Source organism: Poecile atricapillus, chromosome W (assembly GCF_030490865.1).
Source record: "Poecile atricapillus isolate bPoeAtr1 chromosome W, bPoeAtr1.hap1, whole genome shotgun sequence".
NCBI lineage: Eukaryota > Metazoa > Chordata > Aves > Passeriformes > Paridae > Poecile > Poecile atricapillus.
The window spans coordinates 15107704-15130569 of record NC_081288.1 but is presented as its reverse complement, the minus strand read 5'-3'; the positions used below and the strand labels follow the sequence as shown (position 1 = coordinate 15130569).

Below are 22866 nucleotides of genomic sequence, written 5' to 3'. Positions count from 1 at the left end.
CAGGGGACACCATGGAGGCTCCAGTTGTCCTATGCAGCCATGCTGTGACAGTCTTGGGCAGCAAAGTGAAGGAGAAACTCTGTTTTGAAACCCACTGATATTGATTTGGTGTTGTAGTATGTCTATTCAGTTCTGTTATAATTGTTAGTATTTCATCTGTTTGGTATATTCCTAGTTCTCCCCCATTTACTGCTTTGGTTGGTTCCATTTGTCTGTTATGTAATCCCCTCCCAGTTTTCCTGAATGTTCCTCGTCAATCACCTTTACCCTGCCCCATCTCCCCATTCATCATCATAAACCCCACCTCTCCTTCCAGCTCCTTCCATGTATATCATCCCTTCCTCCACATGTTATTGGTTGTTATGTTATGTTCCCACCTTCTTTGTATCCCCATTGGTCCCTGACATTGTAACCTCCTCCCCTTACCCCTCCCTCTGTGAGCTCCCATTGGACCCTGGATTGTGCCCGCCCCTGAGATAAAACCCAGTGCTCAGAGGTGCTCCGGTCTCTCTTCAGTCCTGAATTCTCCCAGCCCGGACCCTTGTGCTCATCCCCTCTCCTGAATAAACCTGTTCCTGGGAAGTACAGCCGAGTGAGTCTCCTCCTTCCTTTTGCCATCACCCACGATGCCTGATTTGGCAGAGCCTGGCAGGATTCGGTGCTCTAAAGGTTCTGCAGTGGGATCGCCTTTCCTTGCAGTTCCCTGCACCTGGTGACTGCCCGTGCCGGAGTGGCACCGCAGAGCTAGCCCGGAGCTCCAGTGCGGCCAAGAGCAGCATCAATTTGGTGCCTTCAAAATCTCCTGTGCCGTGTCATTGGGATGTTTCTGCTGTCACTGTGAAATATTTGACACTGTCATTTAGTCATAGAGAAGAGGGGAGCTGTAAATCTGTAATTGGGGTTATTTTCACTTGTTCTGAGCAGTTCAAAGTGCTTTGGAATTGTATTAGATGGACATCTGTTGCGGGTATCATGATGAAAAAACAAACTGTAGAAATACCAGAGTGAATACATGAGCAATGTTTGTTGCAATGACTCAAGATTTTTTTTGGGCACATTTTGATTATTTTATTTTATTTTCTTTCTGGACTTCTGGAATGTATCTTAGTGGGACCATCTTCAGGGGTCAGATGAACTCAGCAGTAGTGGCACTTCACCCCTTCTGTGATGGAGCTGTCACAAGCGCTCTGCTGGAGCATCCCCTCCCTGGGTAACTCTGTGCACGTCAGTGAGTCCTGCAGGCTTGTGCCTGAAGTCCACAGCAGTTCCCACATGCTTAGAGTTAAGGACATGCTTCAATATTTCCAGGACTGGGGCTTGCCTTCTCCCAGTGGGGAATTGTGCTCTTCCAGAGGCTTTTGCCCCAGTGTGCTTGTGGAAATCTGTCCCTTTAAGTCTTGCAGAGATGAACTGCTCCAGTCTTCCCGTAGCCATTTTGCAAGTGCTGACTGCTGGGTGCCTGTTCTGGTTAGTACCTGCCCTGCTTTTCCCATATGCCTCTCCTTCCACCTCTGCAGCTCACATGTGTGATGATCCAAAACGACTCACCCAGAGGTAAGTCTGCCTTTTCTTTTGTGTTTGATCATGGCAAAAATGCTGTAACACATTGTTTGTGGTATGAATGTCCACAGCTTTGAAAAATTGTCTCTGTTGTCTAGTACTGAAGAGCAGGGTCTGTTCCAGGATGCAGCACTTTTCAGATTACACTGATTAAGCCGACTTCTGAAGGCTGTTTCGTTTGCAACCTGAAGGAGTATTTTTGTTTTTCTCTCTAGCTCAGGCAGCTTCACTGTGAGTGGTAAATGCTTAAAACAGGTGCCAGACAGGTGCCCTGTTTATTGCATAAATAAAGTTCATTTTGCAGTAGTCTTGGATTTGAAAATACAAGGCAGTTATCAGCTGGTGGTTGTCAGAGGCACGGTAGCTGAAGGAAATGTGATGTGTCAAACAAATGTCAGTTCTCAGACCTCTGTCATGCTCTGGGTCTCTAAACAGCGGCAGAGAATGTTGCCACCCTTGATACATCCCTTATTATGTCAGCTAAAAATCTGGATGCCACTGAATGGTTTAAAACTAGTCCCTGAAGAGTAATATGTAATAATGCTGTGATAATGAGGATAATGGAATAATAACTTTGGAATAACAAAGAGTAGTATTTGCAAGAAAAGGAAGTAAATTTGGAAGTCTGATATCCATCACAAACCAAAAGTTTTAATTGAAAGATCTGACAGGCATGCCTACAAAAGAATATAACAGCAGGGAATCGAGAGAGTCTTTTTCTATGAATGTGGTTAGGCTGCAGGAAATTCATAAGTAAGCTCAGGAATCTACCCTTCTCTTCTGGAATGCCAGCAGCTTATCCCAGGGAAAAATGTGAGTAGTGGCTATTACATCATAAAGCAGTCAGTTACACTGCGAGATGACAGTCTTTTTCTGCTTTGTGCCTCCTCCAAGATTTCCAGGGGGTTTAGGAAGAGCTGTTAAGACTGTAAGACAGAAAAATGAAGAAGTTGTCCCTGTTCTGCACTTGCCATGTACCACAGTCTGAAAATGAAGAATCTGAAGGCTGCAATAACAGGGAATGCTGCGCTGGCAGAGAGTGCAGGGATGCAGACAGAATCAGTTACTTGTGTCCTGTGCTGCTACAAAATGTGATCCTTGGGAATCACATGCTGAGAGTGTTTTCAGCTCCTGAGCCTGGATCTTGTGACCTGTGATTGTTGTGTGGTGGTTTGAGTGTTTGCAGAGCTCACTCTCAGGCAGAGGTGCTGCTGACAGATGAGTATTTAATCCCTTGCAACAGCTGTGGCAGCATCTTGCCTGCCTTGAGTGAGTTGTGCTTCTGAAATGACATGGAGGAGAGCTCTGCAATCCTGAAATGGAGCACACTTCACTCTGTGCTCTGCCTTGGGTCAGCCACTACCCACACAGAACCAGAGAATCCCAGGATGGGTCAGGTTGGAAGGGACCATGGTGGGTCAGCTGGTCCCACCTCCCTGCTCCAGCAGGGCCATCCCAGAGCACAGGGCACAGGATTGTGTCCAGATGGTTCAGGAATATCTCCACTGAGGAGACTCCCCACCCTCTCTGGACAATCTGTTCAGGGCTCAGTCACTGCCCAGGACAGAAGTTCTGCCTCATGTCCAGGTGGAACTTCCTGGGATCAGTCCCTGCCCGTTCCTCTGGTGCCATTGCTGGGCCCCCCGGAGCAGAGCCTGGGCCCTGCTCTGAGCCCTCCCTGCTCACAGGGACACCCAGGGCTGAGGGCCCCTCTCAGCTGGGGCTCCTCTCGAGGCTGGACAGCCCCAGCTCCCTCAGCCTTTCCCTGTCAGAGATGCTCCAGGCCCTAAATCATCTCTGCAGCCTCTGCTGGCGCCGCTCCAGGAGCTCCCTGTCCCTCCTGTGCTGAGGAGCCCAGGGCTGGACACAGCTCTCCAGATGTGCCTGGCAGGGCTGGGCAGAGGGGCAGCATCACTCCCTGAGCTGCCGACACTGCTCTCCCTGATGCACCCCAGACACCACTGACCTTCTCAGCCCCAGGGCACTGCTGGCTCATGGACAATCACAGCAATCCTAAATGGTGGGGGCAGGTTTTGTCCTTGGAGCAGTGGAAATGGTACAGCTGGACACTGGGGCAGAATGTAAGTGCTCATTCCTGCAGGATCTGACATGCCCTTGGGCTTTGTGAATCTCTTCAAACACCATCAGCAATGGAGGCTACTTTCTCAGCCTCTTGCTTCTCGTGCAGGTGCTGTAGGAAGATTTTTCTATGGACTCACAGCCCAAATGATGCCTTTACAGGCAGTAGAAACCATTGTCTGGTGCAGAAGAGATGCCGGCTCCCAAGTGCATGCAAACGTGTTTTGATGTGCTGCCTTCCTACTCCTTGGCTTGTGTTATGGGAACAACATCAATATAGTGGGAAATCCTTTTAAAACGTCTAATATTTCATTGTTACTTTGATGACTGCTGCTCTGGCCTGTGGGACAGAGCTGTGCTGCCATCTCAGAGGAATGTGACCCTGCCTTTCTCCACACGTAGCCATCCTGGCTGAGGGCCTGTTCTGATCAAGCAGATGGTGTCTTTCCATTCAACCACCTTTCACTCAACCTCCGAGGAGAACTTTGTTCTGCCTTGCTGTCCAGCTGTTATTTTACAGCCCTGTGTTCCCAGATTAAGGAACCGGTTATATTTTTAACTCCCAAAATGTCTTTCCCGTTAGCGCTTTCTCACTTGATCTGCGTGGGTGGCCCGCAGCTCCTTGGCCCCAGCTAAAGCTTAACCTTAGTCAGTCTTCCAGAGCTGGTTGATCCTGTCACCTGCCCAGCCCAGCAATGGCTCATTGTCTTGCACCCAATTAATCATCTCTATTGTAAACTGCACATTTGAGGACTGGCATTTTGTCCCCACTGCCAAATGTCCAAAAGAATTGTCTCTTCCCCCCTCTTTGCTCTCTCCCCTCCCTCATTTGAAGCCATTTGTCCTGGGATTTCCATCTCTGTCCTATGAACCCTTTCATTTTTGGTCACCGTTGACAGCTTTTACTTCGTTTTCAGAGCTCACACTTGTGCTGAAAGCACCTGGGACTTCCCCTTGACAAAATATCTTAACTTGAAATGCTGGAATTTCAAATTAAAATAGTTACCTAGTACTGGTAACGTGTACTAGGGACAAGTCTTCAGCCCATGGGAGGCTTCTGGAATTACAGAGTAGGTCCATAAGGAAAAAAATAATTAAAATTCATATGGGGTAAAAGGGAATCAATAACTACATAAATGTATATTTACCTGTGATGAGAAATTATATTTTTATTATCTGAAGGAAAAAACTCATTTTATTAAGGGCTAGATTCATGTTTTCTGGGTGCTTCACTGTGGCAGTTACAGAAATCCTTCTCATTTAGCCCAACCCCTTGTCTCCTCATAGGTAATTCCTACTTTTAGCCTGTCAGTGCATGTTAGACCAGGAGAAAAACAAAGTGGTCTGCAACTAAAGTTGTGATCCTGACAGAAAACGAGTCTATATGCTCATTTTGTCCTTCTTTTTTACGTCTTTGATGGAATTCACCACTCCCCAAGACAGGGGTGCCCAGCCTGCATCATTACAAGCTGCTTCCAGCTGGCCAAAAATTCGTCTCACAGTCTGGTTTTGGCCACCTTTGCTTAGAGTCCCCCACATTTGAGTGACAGAGTAATAAATTCATCTGGAGAACTAATAAGGACAGACCAAGAAATTAATTGAGAGGAAGAGAGATGTGAAAGCAATTGTTAAGTGCTGTCCTGACAACAGTTTGCCAGCTGCAATGACAGATATCGGTCCTTTCCTTTCAACACCTCTGGATCTCCACAGTGAAGGATCTCACCTACCCTGACATTGAGGATGATATTAAACAGCATTTAAGTCTGTGTTTTTGCTCTAAATATTCCATAAATTTTTGGAGCAGTCTAGCAAGGACTTGGAAAAGCATAGGAATTTATTGTAGCAACTTCCTTAAGTCTTGCATGGGGTATATGGATGGTAGGAGGCATAAATTCAGAGAAATATTTCCTTTGGGCATGTCTCTAAAATATTCACCTGCAGTTGTAGCAGCCTTCAAGCAGGTATTGGAATAAGAGATACAAGGCAAGGAGAAAGTAATCTCTCATCATCACCTAAAAGCTTTCTGTTTCCTCAGCACCTTTTAGAAAGTGTTGCTGTCACTCCTCATTTGAAGACAAGTGTCCAGTTTGCCTTCAGACACTGAACACCTCAGTCACTGAGGCAGCCTTGATAGCTTCACCCTAGGTCTGAAGCTGTTCCCACAGTTACCCACAGAGTGACCTTCCCCCTGGCATTCCCAGTTATCTTCTCATGTAACTGTTCCCTCTCCCCAGCACCCCATGCAGGCAATTCACATCCAAGTCCGTTTGAATGACTTTTTCAAGGAAGAATTTGCGAAGTGCTGCCAAATGCTTTACTGCTAATTTTGTGATTTGATTTCTAAAAACAATGAATGATCAGTTTTATTTGGTGTGTTCTTTTCATTGCCCTATAAATTCATGGTGTTTTATTGACCATGGTTCAATTATCAAGCAAATAACTCAGGACCCACTAGAAAAATTTTGAAGCTTTTTGCAAGCTTCCATGGTCTTTGGATCAAACATTAAATGCTTACAGATTATCTTTAGTACTTCTTTTATGCTGGGATTTTAAAGCAAAATTTATAGGATGGGAACTAAGAGGCTTGATCATATTTTTGTTCCATTTGGGTTTTTTTTAGTGAACAATTATAAGTTCTAGGAATAAAGTCAGTAATGAACCTTATTATTACCCTGATCCTTAAAAACATTTGAGGATGTGTTGAGCTTTAAGCATGGGGTTAATCTTACCAACTTCTTGACAGTTCTTTTTCCTTTAAAACTGGACATGATCTTAAGGGCTATTTTGGATCAAGACTTATGCAAGCAGTTAGAGTGAATTAAATCCGCTTTAATGTAAACCAAGCTATGGAACTGGCTCTCAGTAGATCCTGATTGTGGTTACAGGGTTTTTTTGGGGTTTTTTGACAATGGACCTATAAACCACTCCTACAGACAATATTAGCGGAGACCCACTTAATGCTTTAAGCACAAAAATCTCCCTGACAGCAGAATTTCAGCTCAAGCTATTGTGTTTTATTTTGTTGGGAAACTAATGGATTTTGCAAGGCAGAGGGGGATGAACCCTGTGAGGGAAAAAACCCCAATTACTGCTATTATCAAAGGTCAGCTGATTTTTTTCCCTAAGTTAGCAAACTTTTGGATTTTGTTTTTCCTCATTTTCTGCTCTTGTCTCCTAAAGTTGTTTTTGTTTTTGTTGTTTTTTTTTTTTTTTTGGTTTTTCTAAGCTCTAGTTCTGGCTTTCCATTGAATTTCTTGATATCAACTTTTGTGTTATTCTCTGTATCCACACCTCCTGAGCTGTAGCTCTTCACTCATGGAGCCTGCGCTGTTCCCACTGAGGAATTCATTGCTTGATGTAATGGAATATTTAGTAAACACTTCATGGGAGAATGGATGACCTCAGGGCTAATAGAAGTGGACACTTCAGATTATGTTTAGGCACTGTAAAATCTCTGGTATTTATGAAGATTTTATGGAAAAGCAGATGAAAAATCTCAAGGAAATTTTCCTAGCCACAAAGTCAAGCTGTATTTGCAAACTGGCAAAAAGCCATTATTGAAGGCTGGTAAAGGCTTCAAAAATCAGGATGTGATGCTTCACCAGGATCAGTCATTTCAGTTTATTTCAGGTTGTAGTTCTGGAATGTTTATAGTGTAGTAAAAGTTACCATGCTAATTATGCTCAATAATACCTACTGAAAAATGCCTGGGAAAGACAAAACCATGAAGTTTCTGGTGAACTAAAAAGAAACTTGCTTGGGCACCACTGTTCAGCAGGACTGGGATCTTTGTCTTTGCTCCAAACAAACTGCTGTTGCCTTAAACAGTTTTGTTTCTGAGCAAGAGGATCTTCACTGAACCTGCAGTGAGAACATGCTACCTCCATCTCCCAGTTTTCTTGTGCCGGCAGTGATCATGGATTTCAGAATTTAATTCTGAATGCGAGTACCTGCACATCTAACTTTGACTCATGTCTTCAAGCAAAACCAGGCCACTCAAGTCCATTCTGAAGCAAGAATCAGAGCTGATTTTAAATTTTCTGCATCGTGGTTCTCAGGGAAAATTGCTTAGCTCGTGGCATGGAAAACCCCTGGGGTTTGCCTGGTGAGCTGCATTGAATCAGTCTGAGAGCTGTCAGCAGTATCCCTCTGAGCAGGGCAGATGAAATTTGAAGCATGGAAGTGTAGGTCCCTATAATCTGTTATATTAAATAATTCCATCTGCATCCATCATGGAGCTTCATGGGCAGCAGCTACATGGCACACAGAAATTGAGAGTCTGAGCTCGTACAGAGCCCACCACCTGCTTTCAAATGTCTTGGATGTAATTCCAGGCTTTATTGTATCAGTAAAAACTGGGACTAATCCCACTGAAGTCAAATATTAAACCTGCATGAGATCAGAATAAAGCTGAGTATTTACTAATTGTATGTGTGACTTAGACAATTTCCACTATTCACATCATTTTTTCCTGTACATTCTGGATTCAAATAAACTGACAGCAAATACCACTAAAAAAATTCCACCAGATTTTGCCTTTCATTTTGTGTGGACCAGGTACAGACCATTGCAGCATTGCCTTGATATTTTTTAAAGCTGGTTTATGAAATTATGGATCCTCTTTTTGAGATGCCGTGGAGGAAGATGAAGGACATGCCCTGGATCAGCCTCTGCAATGATGGAGTTGTCCTTGTGCTGCCTTTGCCTGACTGTTGTGAATGGAGAAGTGTGTTCTGCAGCTACTGTCACTGCTCTCCCTTTTTGTGCCACTGACACCCTCGAATCCCCCTGGGCATTTAGGAAAAGAGGAAGGAGCCATAGGGATTTCCGAGCTCCTCTCCTCAATCCAGACTTGATACTGAGGTGCTTTTCATTTTCACTCACATGCAAATTCTCCCTGCAGCACGGTCTCCATCAGGAAATTTCACCACATACTTTTGCAGTGAAGGGAAAATAGGTCTCTGAAAAACTCTGCTCAATGACAATTTTCCTTTTTCTGCCTAAGTTCCATTCTTCAGCACCCTCTGAGAAAACTACAGGCAGAAGGCCCTTTCTCAGAAACCCGTATCTTCCATTTCTGCGGGGAAAAAAAAAAAAGCCATGGGAGTTTGAGACAAAACTGTTCCCATGAGAACTCCTTCTTGCATAATTGCTGTTATCTGATTATGGTGGGAGAAGGGTTTTTTTTCACCTTTACCCCGGCCTAGGACAAGCACTGTGTCCCGACACCAAGTCTCAGGAATCCAAGATTATTGACCTAGGGAATAAGCACCTCTGAGTTAGATTCTGAGATCAGGAGAATCCTGAGGGCTGCATTTTATGTGTTTGAGGGATCCAGTTTTCAATGACACCATGTAATAATTATTGCCCCATCCATCTCCCACTTCTTCCCATCAACTCTTCAGCTGACCAGATTCTTCCTCCTAAAGTCTTCAAACACGTGATAGCATGGCATAGACACTGTGAATGTGGCAGCAGAGCTCTCACTCTCTGCAGGAAAAAAAATTCCTTCCTGGTAGTTTTATTCTTAGGACATAAACTCAGCAATCATGCTCTGACCTGAGATTTCTATTCATCTATTGGGGTTATTCTGAATGCTCTGTCAGCAGTGTGGAAATGAGCAAATTTCTGTTTTCTGAATTTAATGGGAATCACATTGAGTAGATTTTTGCAGTAACAAAGATTACAAAATTATGCTCCATGTGAGCAGTGGGCTGTGTCACATATAGAGATATTTGTAATAACTTGAAAAAAGCTGTCATTTGATATTGTAAAACATATTTAATCTCTGAGCCTGAGAAACTGATTCTGTCATTTTCACACGTTTGTTTTCACTCTCTGCTGTACAAACATGGGATTTGCAACTCTTACAGTGCTCAGCAGCTTTAGAGCCATGTTTCTTCTTCATTATCCACAATGACAGCACACCACAAACCTCTACAAGCAGTAAGTTGAAGTGGTTATTTTACAAAATATGGTGTGTAAAACAAAACCAAGATTTGTATTAAAATTCCTCTCTGAGACACTGAGGACATAAATAAGAATCAACAGAGGTTATTTGCAGTGCTAGACACAGTGTTTTGCTGCATATTTCCATTTACGGGGTTCTTTTCTTTTGTAAATTGCTGCTAAATATATATGTACTGGTCATACCAGACGGTTCAGAACTTATTTTAAAACCTAAATCCCTGGAACTAGACAAAGTAATGATCAATTTTTATGAACTCATGTTAAAAACTTGGCTTGTTTTGTGTGGTGGATAATGCTTCCAATGTGGGCTCCCCCTCATGCAGTCTGTGTGGATTTAGTACCTTTGGAGCCAAATTTTGCCCTTACTTAACAGCTTCATAGTCCTGAGTGCTGAAATCAGGGGCTGAACAGGGTAACTGAGAGCAAGGCTTCATCATATGTGCTCAGCAAGCATGGTTAATTCCTCATCAACACAGGGGGATTAACCCCAATTAATATAGGTTCATTTTGCTTTTGAATTACTGCTACAGATGATCTAATGGTATTTACTTAACCCTTATCATAGCAGGAAAGAGCCTTTCATCTGATGTTACAGTTGAACATCTGAATTCTCCCTCACTTTCCAAAATCTCTGCAAGATGTTTGCCACCTAACAGCTCCAACTCCCTGCATTTTTCAGCACTTCCTTTGCTTTCCTCACACCCTCCATGGGAATATTTTTGCTTAGAGGAGAGGACCACACTACCTGCCTCCTTAGCAGCCTCCCCTGGATGAATTAGCTGTTCTGTCAATGACTCTGTCTGCTGCCTGTGACACAGGCAAAGGGTGACAATGTGCTGTGTTTTGGAGAGGGCCAGTGCTGCAACCACAGCAGCCTTTTACAGAAGGTATACCCAGATTCACAAAGGGCATATTTATGTGAACTGAGAAATTGTCCTCCTGCCAAAGATCATCCCTGGGAGTGTTCCAGGCCGGGTTGGATGTGGCTCTGAGAAACCTGCTCTAGTGGAAGGTGTCCCTGCCCATGGCAGGGGCATTGGAATGAGATCATCTTTAAGGTCATTCCCAAGCCCAATCACTATAGGATATCCTGGGCATCTTAACCCTTGAACATGCAGAAAGCAACCCTTGATCACCAGTTCTTGATCGTGCAAGTCAAGACTGAAATCAGAGCAGATGTGTGAAGGTGGATGCAAAGATGGCACAGGGTTACCTCACTCTTTGCTCCTTGGTTGTTGTGTACAAAGCCACTTCTCAATTGCCTCAGGGTCATGATCTCACCTATTGCGTGGGTAAGAGCTCCAAAATAGAACCCTGTGATCAAAATGTCCGGAAACATGAGGTCGTGACATCAAAAGGCCAGTTCCGTGGTGGAAGTATGGCTTTCAGGTGTCACTGGCATCAAAGTTCAGCCCTAAAACAAAGGGGAAATCTATATTTGGGGACATTCATGCAAAGCATTATCACTTGTTGTTCATCAGAGGCGCGAAAGCAGCTAGGGATTACCAAAAAACAAACAAACAAACAAGCAAACAAATCTCAAAGGGACAAGAAAAAAAAAAAAAAGGAAAAGAAAGAAAATTATCCAGCTCATGAATGTAATGAGCTTCAGGGAAAAAAAAAAAATAAAAACAAACACCTGATTTTTAAATTTTTTTTCCACAGGGATTAGTTAAATCATTGAACTAGGGATGCCATTGCTGAGCTCTGCAATCACCTGCCCAGAACTGCAGGGACCCACAGTGGTAGTGAGCAGCCGACTTTCCCAGGAAAGCTTTTTGTTATCCTCATATTGCTTGGTTTTTTTACACCACATCTGTGCTTGCTTCGTCATTCTGCCATCTGCTGTAACAAAATACAGACAAAGCATTTCAGAGAACAACCCCTCCACACTTTAAAATGCTCCAAGCCGGAGCACAGCCTTTTATTTCTCACAAGCTATAGTGCTTATTTTCCTATCCTACTCCCCCTCCTCTTCCTCCTCCTCCTGCCCCACATCCAGGAGGAATTACACACGCTTAGCAAGCATGGAGAGCACAGAATCCCATTCCTTTTGCCACAATGTCTCTATTAAATGAAACAAATGTTCCTGCTCTTGACTTCTCTAGGCAAACTCATTCGCTGAGAGGTCAGAGATAGCAGGTCGTTATCATGAAATTTTTAATTTTGAAACTCCCAATCAGGCTCATTTCCTGTTTGGTATTGTCTGCAGATATAGAATGCAAAAGCCTCGGGTTGCTAAAGAATCGAAATAACAGAGTATGAGCAGAGTGGTTTTGAGCACACACTCTGTAAAGTCCAGTCAAAGTTTCTTCCTGGTGCAGCCGCACAAATCTCTTGGTAGCAGTAAACTCTCTGCACAGACTTCATTCCTGAACACATGTTCAAAGGTGATAAAATAAATGCAGATGGTTTTCCAAAACCTCAGTGGAGCAATTTTTGCTGTTACTAAATGGACTGGAAAAAAAACTAGGGGGAAAAAGAGGAGAAAATACACTTTGACGCAGACAGGCAATTTCAGAATAGCATTTGGTCATTTGGGAGAAAATCTAAATCAAATGTGTGTTTATAATGATCTATTGGCAAAACAATATTGACAGAGCATCTGAGCTGCCTAATTGAAGTGATGTTTAGAATGCTGAAATTGAACTGGTGTTGAGAGCTGAATATTTTGTTTAATTATTTAACACAAACAAAAAAAGAGTTGGATAGGAATTTTGAATTCATTGTGCCATGACCAAAGTCAACCATAAAACCATCCCTGGCTACAGTGAAAAGAGAATTAGACCTTAACAAATTTATTACAGGCTTTGTTTACAAACTTGTTACAAAATTATACAGCATCTTTTGTGTACACAGGATTTACAGGAACACATTACTGATGTATGGGATTGCATTGCTCTCTGGTTGAGATCTGCAGGTTTTTCTTCACTTGGGGCCTGATCCAGCTTCCACTGGAGAAGGTGAGATGATTTTTTTTCCCATTGACTTTAGTGGAAGCTGGATCAGATCCAGGGGGTAACACTTCCGCTCATTGTTTTCCTGGGGTGGGAAAGAGGCAGCCGGTCTAATAACCGTACACACCACACTCTATTCTCATCTCATGTGTTTCGGATGACAGGCATATTTACTCCAAGACACTTTTGCTGGCTGCTTGTAAAATACTTGTTAAAGTCAAGAGTCAAAGACCAGTTCCTGTTTCTGGATTTACAGTGGAAAATGACAAATAGCTTTCTTTGAACCTTTAAAGAATGCACCTCCCTTGATTTTCAGTGAGCAGAAATAAAGGCATTAGAATCAACTCCGATGTTGTTTACATTGCTATAAAGCTACATTTTCTTCCCTGTCTTCGTCAGATTTTCTCTGGATTTACAGTGATGCAAACAAAAGTGACATTCACACTGCAGGAACAAGGTAGTTTCTGATTAATGGGATTCTACTAAGCTAAATTGGTCTCCTTACCTCCTCTTCTCACATGGAGGTAGGCCTATGTGGCACAGTGAAACAAAGAAATCTCTGAAGTTTATGATCCATAACTTTATCGGCTCTCAGTTGCTCCCAGCGACTGCAAATGATCTTTATTTGGGAACTCAGGGTGTAAAATCAAGCTTTTAATTTACAAAAAATCTGGCGGGGCAGAACTCTGAAAAATATGCTTATTCCCCCAAGCCAAAAAGTTTAGTTCAAACTTAAACTTTCCTACTAGGAAAAGTAGCAAAATCTCTGTGGTGTGGGGTTTTTTTCCTTCTTAAATTTTTTGCCAAGAAATGAGAAGTATTCTAATCAGATCTATCAGATACCGAGTTCCTTGTTATATTACATCCTCTCATTTTGATGACTGCCTTGGTATTGAACCTCTAAAGTTGTTATTGCTTGAAGCAAAGATTTAGTGCTGCAAGGTGATGATACTTCCTGTAAATACCCTGGCCTCATGCTGAAAATTGAGATGGGTCTCAAAAAGCTTTGCTTCTGGTCTCCCTTGAAGAAAATATGCATGTGCTCCAGCCTGGCTTTCCAAGACAGGACTGCTCCAGTGCTTGGCCTCAAGGCAACCTGTCCAGCTCTCTGGCGGCTTTATGGTGAGCAGCACGTTCTGTAAGGGTTTAGGGGAGACTGCACAGTATGCTGCATTTCATGGCCTGGTGCATGTTTGAAGCTGGTTTTCCAGGAATGAAAGCTTTATGAGCAAAGGCATCCTGCAACCTCGTGTCTGAGGGCTTTGATCTCATTTCCATTTGTGATGCTGAACATGCTATGGCAGCAAAAGCTGTAGTGGTAAAACCCTCAGAAAAAAAAAAAAAAAGAAGAGGGTAAAACTTTCTGAATAAAGCCCTGACCCACAGCCCTGGCTGTGGATTGGATCTGTCTGGACACAGATAATGTGCAGCCGAATCTGAATTCTGTTCCCAGCCATGAACTTTCATTTGCTTCCTGGGAGTGGGATCCCGTCCAGGGCATTGCACAGCTAATGTGTAATGGGACATCTCTTCAAGTAGTGTCATTATTTCTGTCCCCAGTGGAGCTACGTGACAATCCAAAGAAGAATCTGAGGTAAATACACGCTAGCACATTTGTCTGTCCTAAGCAACAACTCGTGTTTAATTGGGGAATTTCAGTACGACTGCAGACTTCATGGATATTAGCCACCATCCATTTCATGTTCCTGTGAAAGGTACCAGGTTTCTCAAGCACTTCAACACATTTTCACCTTGTGAAAGATGGAGGATGGATTGCTGAGGAGAAGGAAACCTTTGTACAGGCTTGTGGCTTTGATATCCATGCCAGGATATCACATCTTTCTTTACTACAATTTGCAAGCCAAAGTCTCTTTTAAGGTAAAGATGCCACCAGATTTGCTTCTAATTTAAAAACTAAGAGGAGAATGATCCAACAATGCAAGCAGAAGATAACTGATTCGTGTGAGGAGGAACAGGCTGATCACAACAAACCATCTTTTATGTATTATATTAACAATCCATTTAGATCAGTTCTTGGCTTTAGCAAGTTTCAGCTACAAATATTTCAGATTTCTTTCATATTTTTTCAATGAAGCACTGGCAGCATTAGAAACAGTTGCAAAACAAATGTGCTTCCAAAACACAAATGGATGTTCCTGGATTACTAGCAGCCATTCTGAAATGATAACAGAGGGAAAATGGTCATTTCACTGGCAAAACTGGCATAATACATAGAAACTTTTTTTTAGGGCTACCTGATGCCTGTAAATTTGACATCACCTGCAGCCTACAACACGTATTTTGGTCATTTTTTGGTTTTGGAGGTGAGGAGTCAACGCTGCAGATCCAATTAAATATGGACATATAGAACAAGGAATATAAATATGTACACAACTCTTGGCATTGATCTGATTTTTAACAAGTTTACTAAATGACAGTCACTGGTTTGACAAAACTGAATGAAAAATACTGATTTTACAGATTTTACAGGAAGGTTACAGTATGCTGCCGACAAGCAGTGTCACAAACGTAGTCTAAAAAACCCCAGAGTTGGCCACGGCAGAGGCACACACCCTTTGCTCTTGTTTATTGACTGAGAAAGCTTATATACTGTAGATTTGCTGAAGTTTAATAAATAAGGTCAACTTATAATATATATAAAACAATATAAACATTTATATGCTACATGCATATCATATAATTTAAAGTAATAATTTATATAGCAAGGAGATGCAGATCTATGTTCTTCCTATTTTCCTGGACAAGGCGCACACGCAGGAGGTGTCTATCCTTATCCACCTCCAGCCCACCAGTTTGTTGTTTTCTGAAGTCAGTGCTCTGACATAAGTTTGGGATGTCTTGCATTGGGAGTTCCAGTGCTTGTCATCAATACCGCGGCAGCCGTTTTTTACAGGCTTGGCCTCTTTACACCTCGTTTCGTAAAAGTATTGCTTAACCGGAGAGTTTCCTGTTTTAATTTCTCCCAGAACAGTCACCTGGTGTCCCCTAATGTCGATGGCGGAGGATTTGTCCGTGACCCATAAACTTTCACTGTCACAAACGGAATATTCTCCACGGTGGCCCCTGTGCTCCGCGTACCTCTTCCGCCGGGAGGTTCTGTTCACCACCATGGAATTCCCGATGTAATCCTCCATCAGGTACAGTGGCGGTGGCTCCAGCGGCGTGTTGTCACTGAGGAGGACTCGGGGTGAGTTGTAGCGTCTCTGCTGCCTCAAGAGATCTGTATCCACTGAGATAACTGGCTGGAAGTCTGATTTCACATTTTCCTCTCCATCCATCTCTTGCTGAGTGTCTATTTTCTGCACTGTGTTTTGATAGTTTTCCTTAATGTCTACCATTTGCTTAGAAAGCTTGTTTTTTAAAATGTCTGCCTGAATGAGTTTAATAATAAGAGAATTTATTGAATCTTTTGGCAAACTCCTTTGATCCATGTTGGAAGACTGGATGCCACGAAGGTAAGCGAGAAATACCACATAAAACAAGATGGACATCACCTTGTTCACCTGTAAGATCTGCAAAGAAACAGAGAGTCAAAGTTTAAACAGTTCAAGAGGGAGGTTTGTTAGAGGCTGTAAACATGAAAATTGGGAAATTTTTTTAGTAACATCTATGTCTTTAAAGATACATATATAGAGATATAGAAACACAGGCTGTGTATTTCTTTGAAGATGCTATTTGTTATACTTTATAATGAGTGCAACTATTTTCTAAATTTTATTTTATTTTTTTCAATGTTTCATCTATATTTTAGGCCTTCCTTTTCCCCTTTCCATTCATAGTGGCATATATATCAATTAAGCCCTTTCTCTGCAGAGGTAGGTGGTTCTTGGGATAGTATGGCCAGGGCTTGGCAGCAGAGAGAGGCCAAGTAACTTCCACAGAATTTATTCCATAGAGAAGTTTAGTGTCAAAATTGCAGGATCATGCAGAGTAGGAAATTGTCTCACTGTGTAAATTGAAAAAGTTCTGACTTTGCTGACTGTTGTCAGGTTCTGTGTGCTGAGATCTCTCAGGCCCATCAAATTCATATTTATCAAGTGGTTTCTGTTTAACGTTACCATAAGAAGGAAATAAATCCCATGTTTCAATAGTGCTTTTGTTCTCTTTCTCCTCCTGGTAAGGGAAAGGGTTCTTGAAGGAAAATGATGTGGTCAAATCAGAGAGTGGTGATTAGGTCTCTATAATATAAGTGGGGAATTCAGATGGACCCACAAACCATTTTGCAGGAGTTTTTTTAACCGTTTTAAAAGAAGTTTCTTCATTAGATTTATATAAGGTGAAACAAAACTGATATCAATTAAAAATATTAAAGGACAAATTGAGGACATCTCTCTCCCCACCCACCCCTAAAATGGAAAAACCTTGTTCAAGGATTCACTGTTTTGGGAACCATTCCTAAAAGTGTGCTGCTTCTTTCTACTTTGCCACACACTGCTCTATATGGCTTCTGGTGGTCTCCTAATTCTACCTTCTGCTCATATTCTAGAAGCTCATTTGTCACTGCTTTTTAAGCCTTTCTGTCATCTTGTTTTGTAGCTGAGAGCCAGGAGCAACTGTCCAGAGAGGTGGTTTTTCTCCTTGTATATTTGAACACCTGCATATTTGGTATTGGCAGTTATATTTAAATTAAATCATTTTTCGGTGTAAAATCCTAAGTCATGGATGTGAATCATTTACTGCAGAGCACCCCTGGTTATAAATTTGCTGTACAAGTAGTGTATTGAAAGAGAAAATACAAAACTCAGAGTGTCGTCATAGTGATAAGCCCTGACTGTAGTACTGCTTTGAGTGACTCAGGAAAGCCTTGAATTTGATTTTCCTGCTCTGCAAACCTCTGGCACTCTGGGATGAAGGCTGAGAGTCACAGACAGTGGGACAGATGGAGCTGGAAGGATCCTCAGGACATTATCTAGGCCAATCTCACTGTTCACAGGAGTATCAGCCAGGGCAGCTTGCAGAGAGCTGTGCCTACTCAGGTTTGCAGTATCTCCATGGATGGAGACTCCACAACCCTCTAGACAACCCCTTCCAGTGTTTCACCACCCTTAAAAAAATCACATTTCATGTATCAGCAGTGTTTCTTATATCTCAATTTTTTCTCATTGCCTCTTGTCCTTCATGGACACACCTGACTAGAGCCTGGCTTCATCTTTATTAATCTCTTCCTCCCTCCCTTCCTCCCTCCCTGCACCTTTATTAATCCCTTTTACACTTAAATAAAATCTCTCTGAGACTTCTCTTCTGCTGCATGAACAGCCCCAGCTCTCTCAGCCTCTTCTCCTGGTACAGTTTTCCTAATCGTTAATAATTTTCATGGATTTTCTCCAGTTCTAAGAAGCCCAGAACTGGACACAGCACTCCAGATGTGCCTCACCAGTGCTGAGATGACGGCAAGGATCTCCTCCCTCCTGAACAGAAAATTTTCCACTTAAAAAATCTTTTACTGTTCAACCTTCTATCCACTCTAAACAAAACCCCTTTTTGCAAGATTGAGTCCCCACTTCACAGTTTGGAGCTGCAGCAAAATCAGAGCTACCCTCTGTGGATGTGAGGTGTCCTTTTATGGACAAGAAATGTGTTTTCTCCATCCTCAGTTTGTCACAGTGTGAGTTAACCTAAATCTAGACTGTTGCTTGCAGCAATGTTTTGCCTTTTTTTTTTTTTGGGGGAGGGGCAGGGGTAGGAAATTGAAGATGTTCAGTTACCATATAATTACTGTCATACCTGAATAAATACTAACTTAATGTAGATGGACCTCAGAGCCCAGGCCTTTCTGGATAAAAAAATTGCAGTGCGATTTTGCCTTCCCTCAGCATAGGATTTGCTGTTAAAATCAGTGAAAGTATTATTAAACAGATGTCACTGAGCAGGTTTCTCGCAGCACCCGGAATCCACATGTGGGGCGACACATGAGCCCACAGGATGGTGAGCAAAGCTCTGGCAAGGCTCAGCCCAAAAGCCAGAAGCATTATTCATGCCAACATGCAGCTGCATGCAATCACCGCTCTGCTCAGTCTCAAAACTGAGTGGCACTAGCAAAATACAGAAGTTGGAGCAGGTGATGAGGTGGGAAAAGTAAGGCTGGAGTTCCTTCAGGCTCTCTTTAATGTCAGACTGCACACAGAAAGGAAGGGCTGGTGACCTGAGAGTTGGAGAAGTTAAAATGAGCAATTTTTCTTCTCCGTGGAGAAACCCTGTTAATGCGAAAAATGGTGAAAAGTATTTCCCTGAACTTCATGTGAAATGTCTTATGGATTTGGTGGGAAAGATGTTAACTTTGAAATTCAACCTGTAGTTTGATTTATCCTTCACAAATTATTTGCTGCAAAAGTAAAAACATTTCAGAATGAATTTTTATATTTTTCTGGGTGCAAAACTTTGACAGAAAACACAAAGCTTGGTGAGATTACAGTTTTCAGGGAGATTCATGAGGGCTGTTCAGAAGTTCCAGTCCATGACTAAAAATTGTTAGGCTGTCCATAAAGTCCAGCACCATAAGAGTATGTCTAAAGCACTATTCTAGATAGGAGAAATGGGTGTTATTGGAAAGCCGCAGCTGGTTTATGGCCTTGGCTGTGATCTGGTTATAAGATACATTAAAAGTTGAGGAGTACTGCATTTGGTGAATGGCTCTTTGCCCAAAATGAAACTGTGTTCCTGTCTGAAATGAAGGTAATTTGAAATTTATTTGGCATGTGTGTTGTTAAAGCCATAAAAAGGAAAGGAAAATGTAAAACATTAAAATGTTTATCTTTTCATATTTTCAAAGCAAATAATTCTGGTGTTTCTGGCCATGCCTCAGAAGTTCCACAATGCAATTCACAAAGTGGAACAACTGCTTACTCAGTGCAGCCCAGTGAGTAAATTATCTATAGAGGGGACTTAGATTGGAGGCAAGGTTTCAGCATACATGTGGTGTCTGAGAGAATACTGACTCAAATTCCAGATTCCAGAGGGGCACAGGATTCTGTGGACCTCAGCAGAAGCTACTTCAGCACACTCAGCTCTTTCTTTGGCATTTTGGAGAATGGTATAAAAATTTCACAAGAGTTCAATCCTTCACATGACTTTTCCTCTTCTTTCATTGTTCTTTTTTTTTTTTTCTTAATTTGGATTGTTCATTTCAGGTGGAAAGATTTTGCTCAAGATAAGTTTTTCGTGGCTAGCTGATGTTAGTGAGATATTTTTGTTGTTCTTTATGGTGCTTCTTGGAATTTTACACATGTGAATTCCTGACAAAAGTTCATTTTGGTTGTGTTTGTGGCTGGTTTGCACTAAGCAAGTTTGACTTTGAAAATGCTGACATTTGTGACTCAGAGGAGAAAAGCAAACAGCACAGAAAAGAAAAGCTCATGCATTGCAAATCTGGTTGGTCTCCCAGCTGTGGCTTATCTTTACTCTATTTTAATGGTTTGTGTTAGTGCGGTATTAATTCTGTCTTAGCTAGGTGGCTCAGAGAAGGTCTAAATTTAAGAGAAGTAAATAAGCTTATCTCTTCCTTACACTGATAAATTCAATCACTAATAAACTCTGGAAAACCACCTTCTGCTCTTTTCAGACTCATCACTTTATGTAGTAGTGAAAAATTTCGTTTAGTTTTGTTTGTGGTAATTTAAAAAAATATGTGTATAGCTTTATTCTGGTCAGCTTCTGAACATTCCATACAAGGAAAGAGCAAAACATAATTTAAAATGTTCTGCAGAAAGCATGAAATCCTAGTACTGTGAGAGACTGCCTATGTATTTACTTGCAAGTCACTGCTAAGAGGAGCTGGAATAGAAAGAAAAGTGACTGGTGAATTTTACATTCAGCATTGTAATACTCCACATGATTTATGTAAATCGGCTTGAAGTGTTTGGCACTTTCTAAAAAATTTAGGAGCAGCTTCTGTTCTTCAGACCCAGCTACTAATGATCCTTTGTGGTGGCTGACAGCTTTTCCAGGCTTTCACCAAGGAGGAAAGTGTAATTATTGTCATTGTTTGCTGAACACTGCTTTCACAACCTCCCAAGTCATGGATTGCCCCATTGATTCACTTTTCCTAATAACTACGTTGGGAAGAAATGCAGCCCTACTCCTCTGTGCTTTGGGGGACATGGGAAAGGTACAGAACAAGAAAAGCATTCTGAACATTCAGAAAGGTGTGAATGTGAAACAACTGTGTCTGAAAATTTGCACTGTGTTTCAGAGTAGTTATCAACTGTTTATACAATATGAGTTTATGAAGGTAGATTGCTGCAGAGTGCTGAATGTCCTTGCAGACAGCCTCCTGAGCTCTTCCACTTCTCAGGATATGGAAATTTCAACACATACATGTTGAAGCTAAAGCTTTCACAAGAACCAGGTCCTCTAACAAGCTGAAGAATTCAGAGCCAAAATCAGGTGATGGCAGCCCAAAGTGCTAACCCTCCCATGCTGAGGGCCAACCAAACTTGGACCATTGGGTGAGGGGATTTGAAGCTAATCCATTCCCTTGGCATGCTGGCAGAGGAGAGCAGCTACACATCTGAGGGACAGCCCACCAAAGTTTCTTCATCTCTGCAGCAGTTGAGAGGTGTATTAATTAATTTACTCAAGGGCATTTATGAAAGAGAAGACACATCTGAGCACTTAGCCTCAGTAGTCTACAGAGAATGGTATATACCTAATTTATTATGGAAATGGAGTTCAGCACACAGGGTCACTGACGTTTCATCTTCGAATGACTAGTTGAGCAAAGCACAACAGGACAGCTGCTTACCCGAGTGTGTAAAACTCCTCTGCACTTTGAACCAACCCACAACTCTGTGGGGGTGACCGTGACCCTACTGGTCAGTGAGGAAAGCTTTTCCAACCAGTTTTGTGATAACACCAGTTTTGAGGGGGCACTTTTGTGATAACACCTCTGCAAGAAGCAGTCTGTGCTCTGAACGGTCAGATGACCTGTGTGGAGTCACACAGATGATTGCAATGGCATGTGTGTGCCTACATTGGATCCTTCCACAGATATATCTGTGCTTTTTGGAGATCAAGAGGAGCCTGCTGTACATATACCTGCCTGATTCCAAGGGAAAGGTCAGGAGCAGTTCCTGCTTACCTCACTCTTTGGAACAGCTGCTGCTTCTCACATCTTGTGCACAGTTAATTCTGGTCAGGTTTTGGCCCTGCACCTCCCTTCCCTGCCACCAACACCAGGGCACTTGAGAGCTCCCTGGGGATATCTGGCACTCCCCAGCATCCTCTCACAATCTCCCTGGGGGACTGGACTATTAGTAATGTAAATAGTAATCAGCTGTCCCAGCTACATCCCCAGGTCTGTAATCGGCTATAGAAGTAGGCAGCCTTTTCTCAGTCACAACAAGGTTCTTTTCTATTCCAGTTCCATCCCTCACTGACAGTTCTGTGACATAGTTTCATGTTTACACCTGTCATGCCCTGATTGCCATGGTATCATTTTGCATTAAGCAGCTGACTGATTAATCTGTGTATTGAGGGGTCAGAACAAGGGGTTTGAAGGCTGGGATCCCAATTTCCCTGGTGTGTTGGAAGAGTTTTGTCAAATCAAAATGTCTATTTTTTACTTTCTGTATCTGCAAAGGAAGGAACTCTGTGGAAAGATTGTTGTGTTTTATTACTCTGGGTATTTACCCTGACATCCTTTGGGTTCTTCCTCAAAGAGCTGGCTGGTTTTCCCTACGGAGAGAGTAAAGGCTGGGAGAATTGGGATTGTTCAGCCTGGAAAACAAAACGTTTTGGGATGACCTCATTGTGGCCTTGTAGTGCCTGAAGGGAACCCACAGGAAAGATGGAGAGAGACTCTTGACAGGGGCCTGCAGTGACAGGATAAGGGGCAATGGCTTCACACTGACAGAAAGCAGGGTTAGATTGGAGATGAGGAAGAAATTCCTCCCTGTGATGGTGGTGAGGCCCTGGCACAGGTTGCCCGGAGAAGCTGTGACTGCCCCATCCCTGACAGTGTTCCAGGCCAGGCTGAATGGGGCTCTGAGCAACCTGGGCTAGTGGAAGGTGTCCCTGCCCAAGGGACACCCTGCAGGGAGTGGGACAAAGTGACCTTTAAGGTCTCTTTCAGCCCAGGCCATTCTGTCATTCTCACATCACCCATATTAGAGCAATCCATAAGTTATTTCTCTTGGTTATTACTGTCAAAGTAGGAGTACTGCAATTTGTCCCTTTTTAGAAGAGCAGAAACTGGAATACACAGAAGTCAGCTGATATTTGCAAGGTCAGACAGGTTGGGGTTTTCATGTTGCACTGGCTGGATCAGGGAACTCCACCTGTA

The 22866-nt window shown here is 42.6% G+C and overlaps 1 protein-coding gene across 4 annotated transcripts in view; it reads right to left on the bottom strand.

Annotated features, from left to right (window-relative positions):
• Positions 1-13569: 13569 nt before the first annotated feature.
• Positions 13570-22866, bottom strand: part of LOC131592348 (neurotrophin-3) — a 48419-nt gene continuing 39122 nt past the window's right edge. For all 4 annotated transcript variants that reach the window (XM_058863788.1, XM_058863791.1, XM_058863792.1 and 1 more), the window contains one exon: positions 13570-16099. In XM_058863788.1, coding sequence (XP_058719771.1) covers positions 15305-16099 — 795 coding nt within the window. In that variant the 3' untranslated portion in view covers positions 13570-15304. The remainder of the gene's footprint in view (positions 16100-22866) is intronic.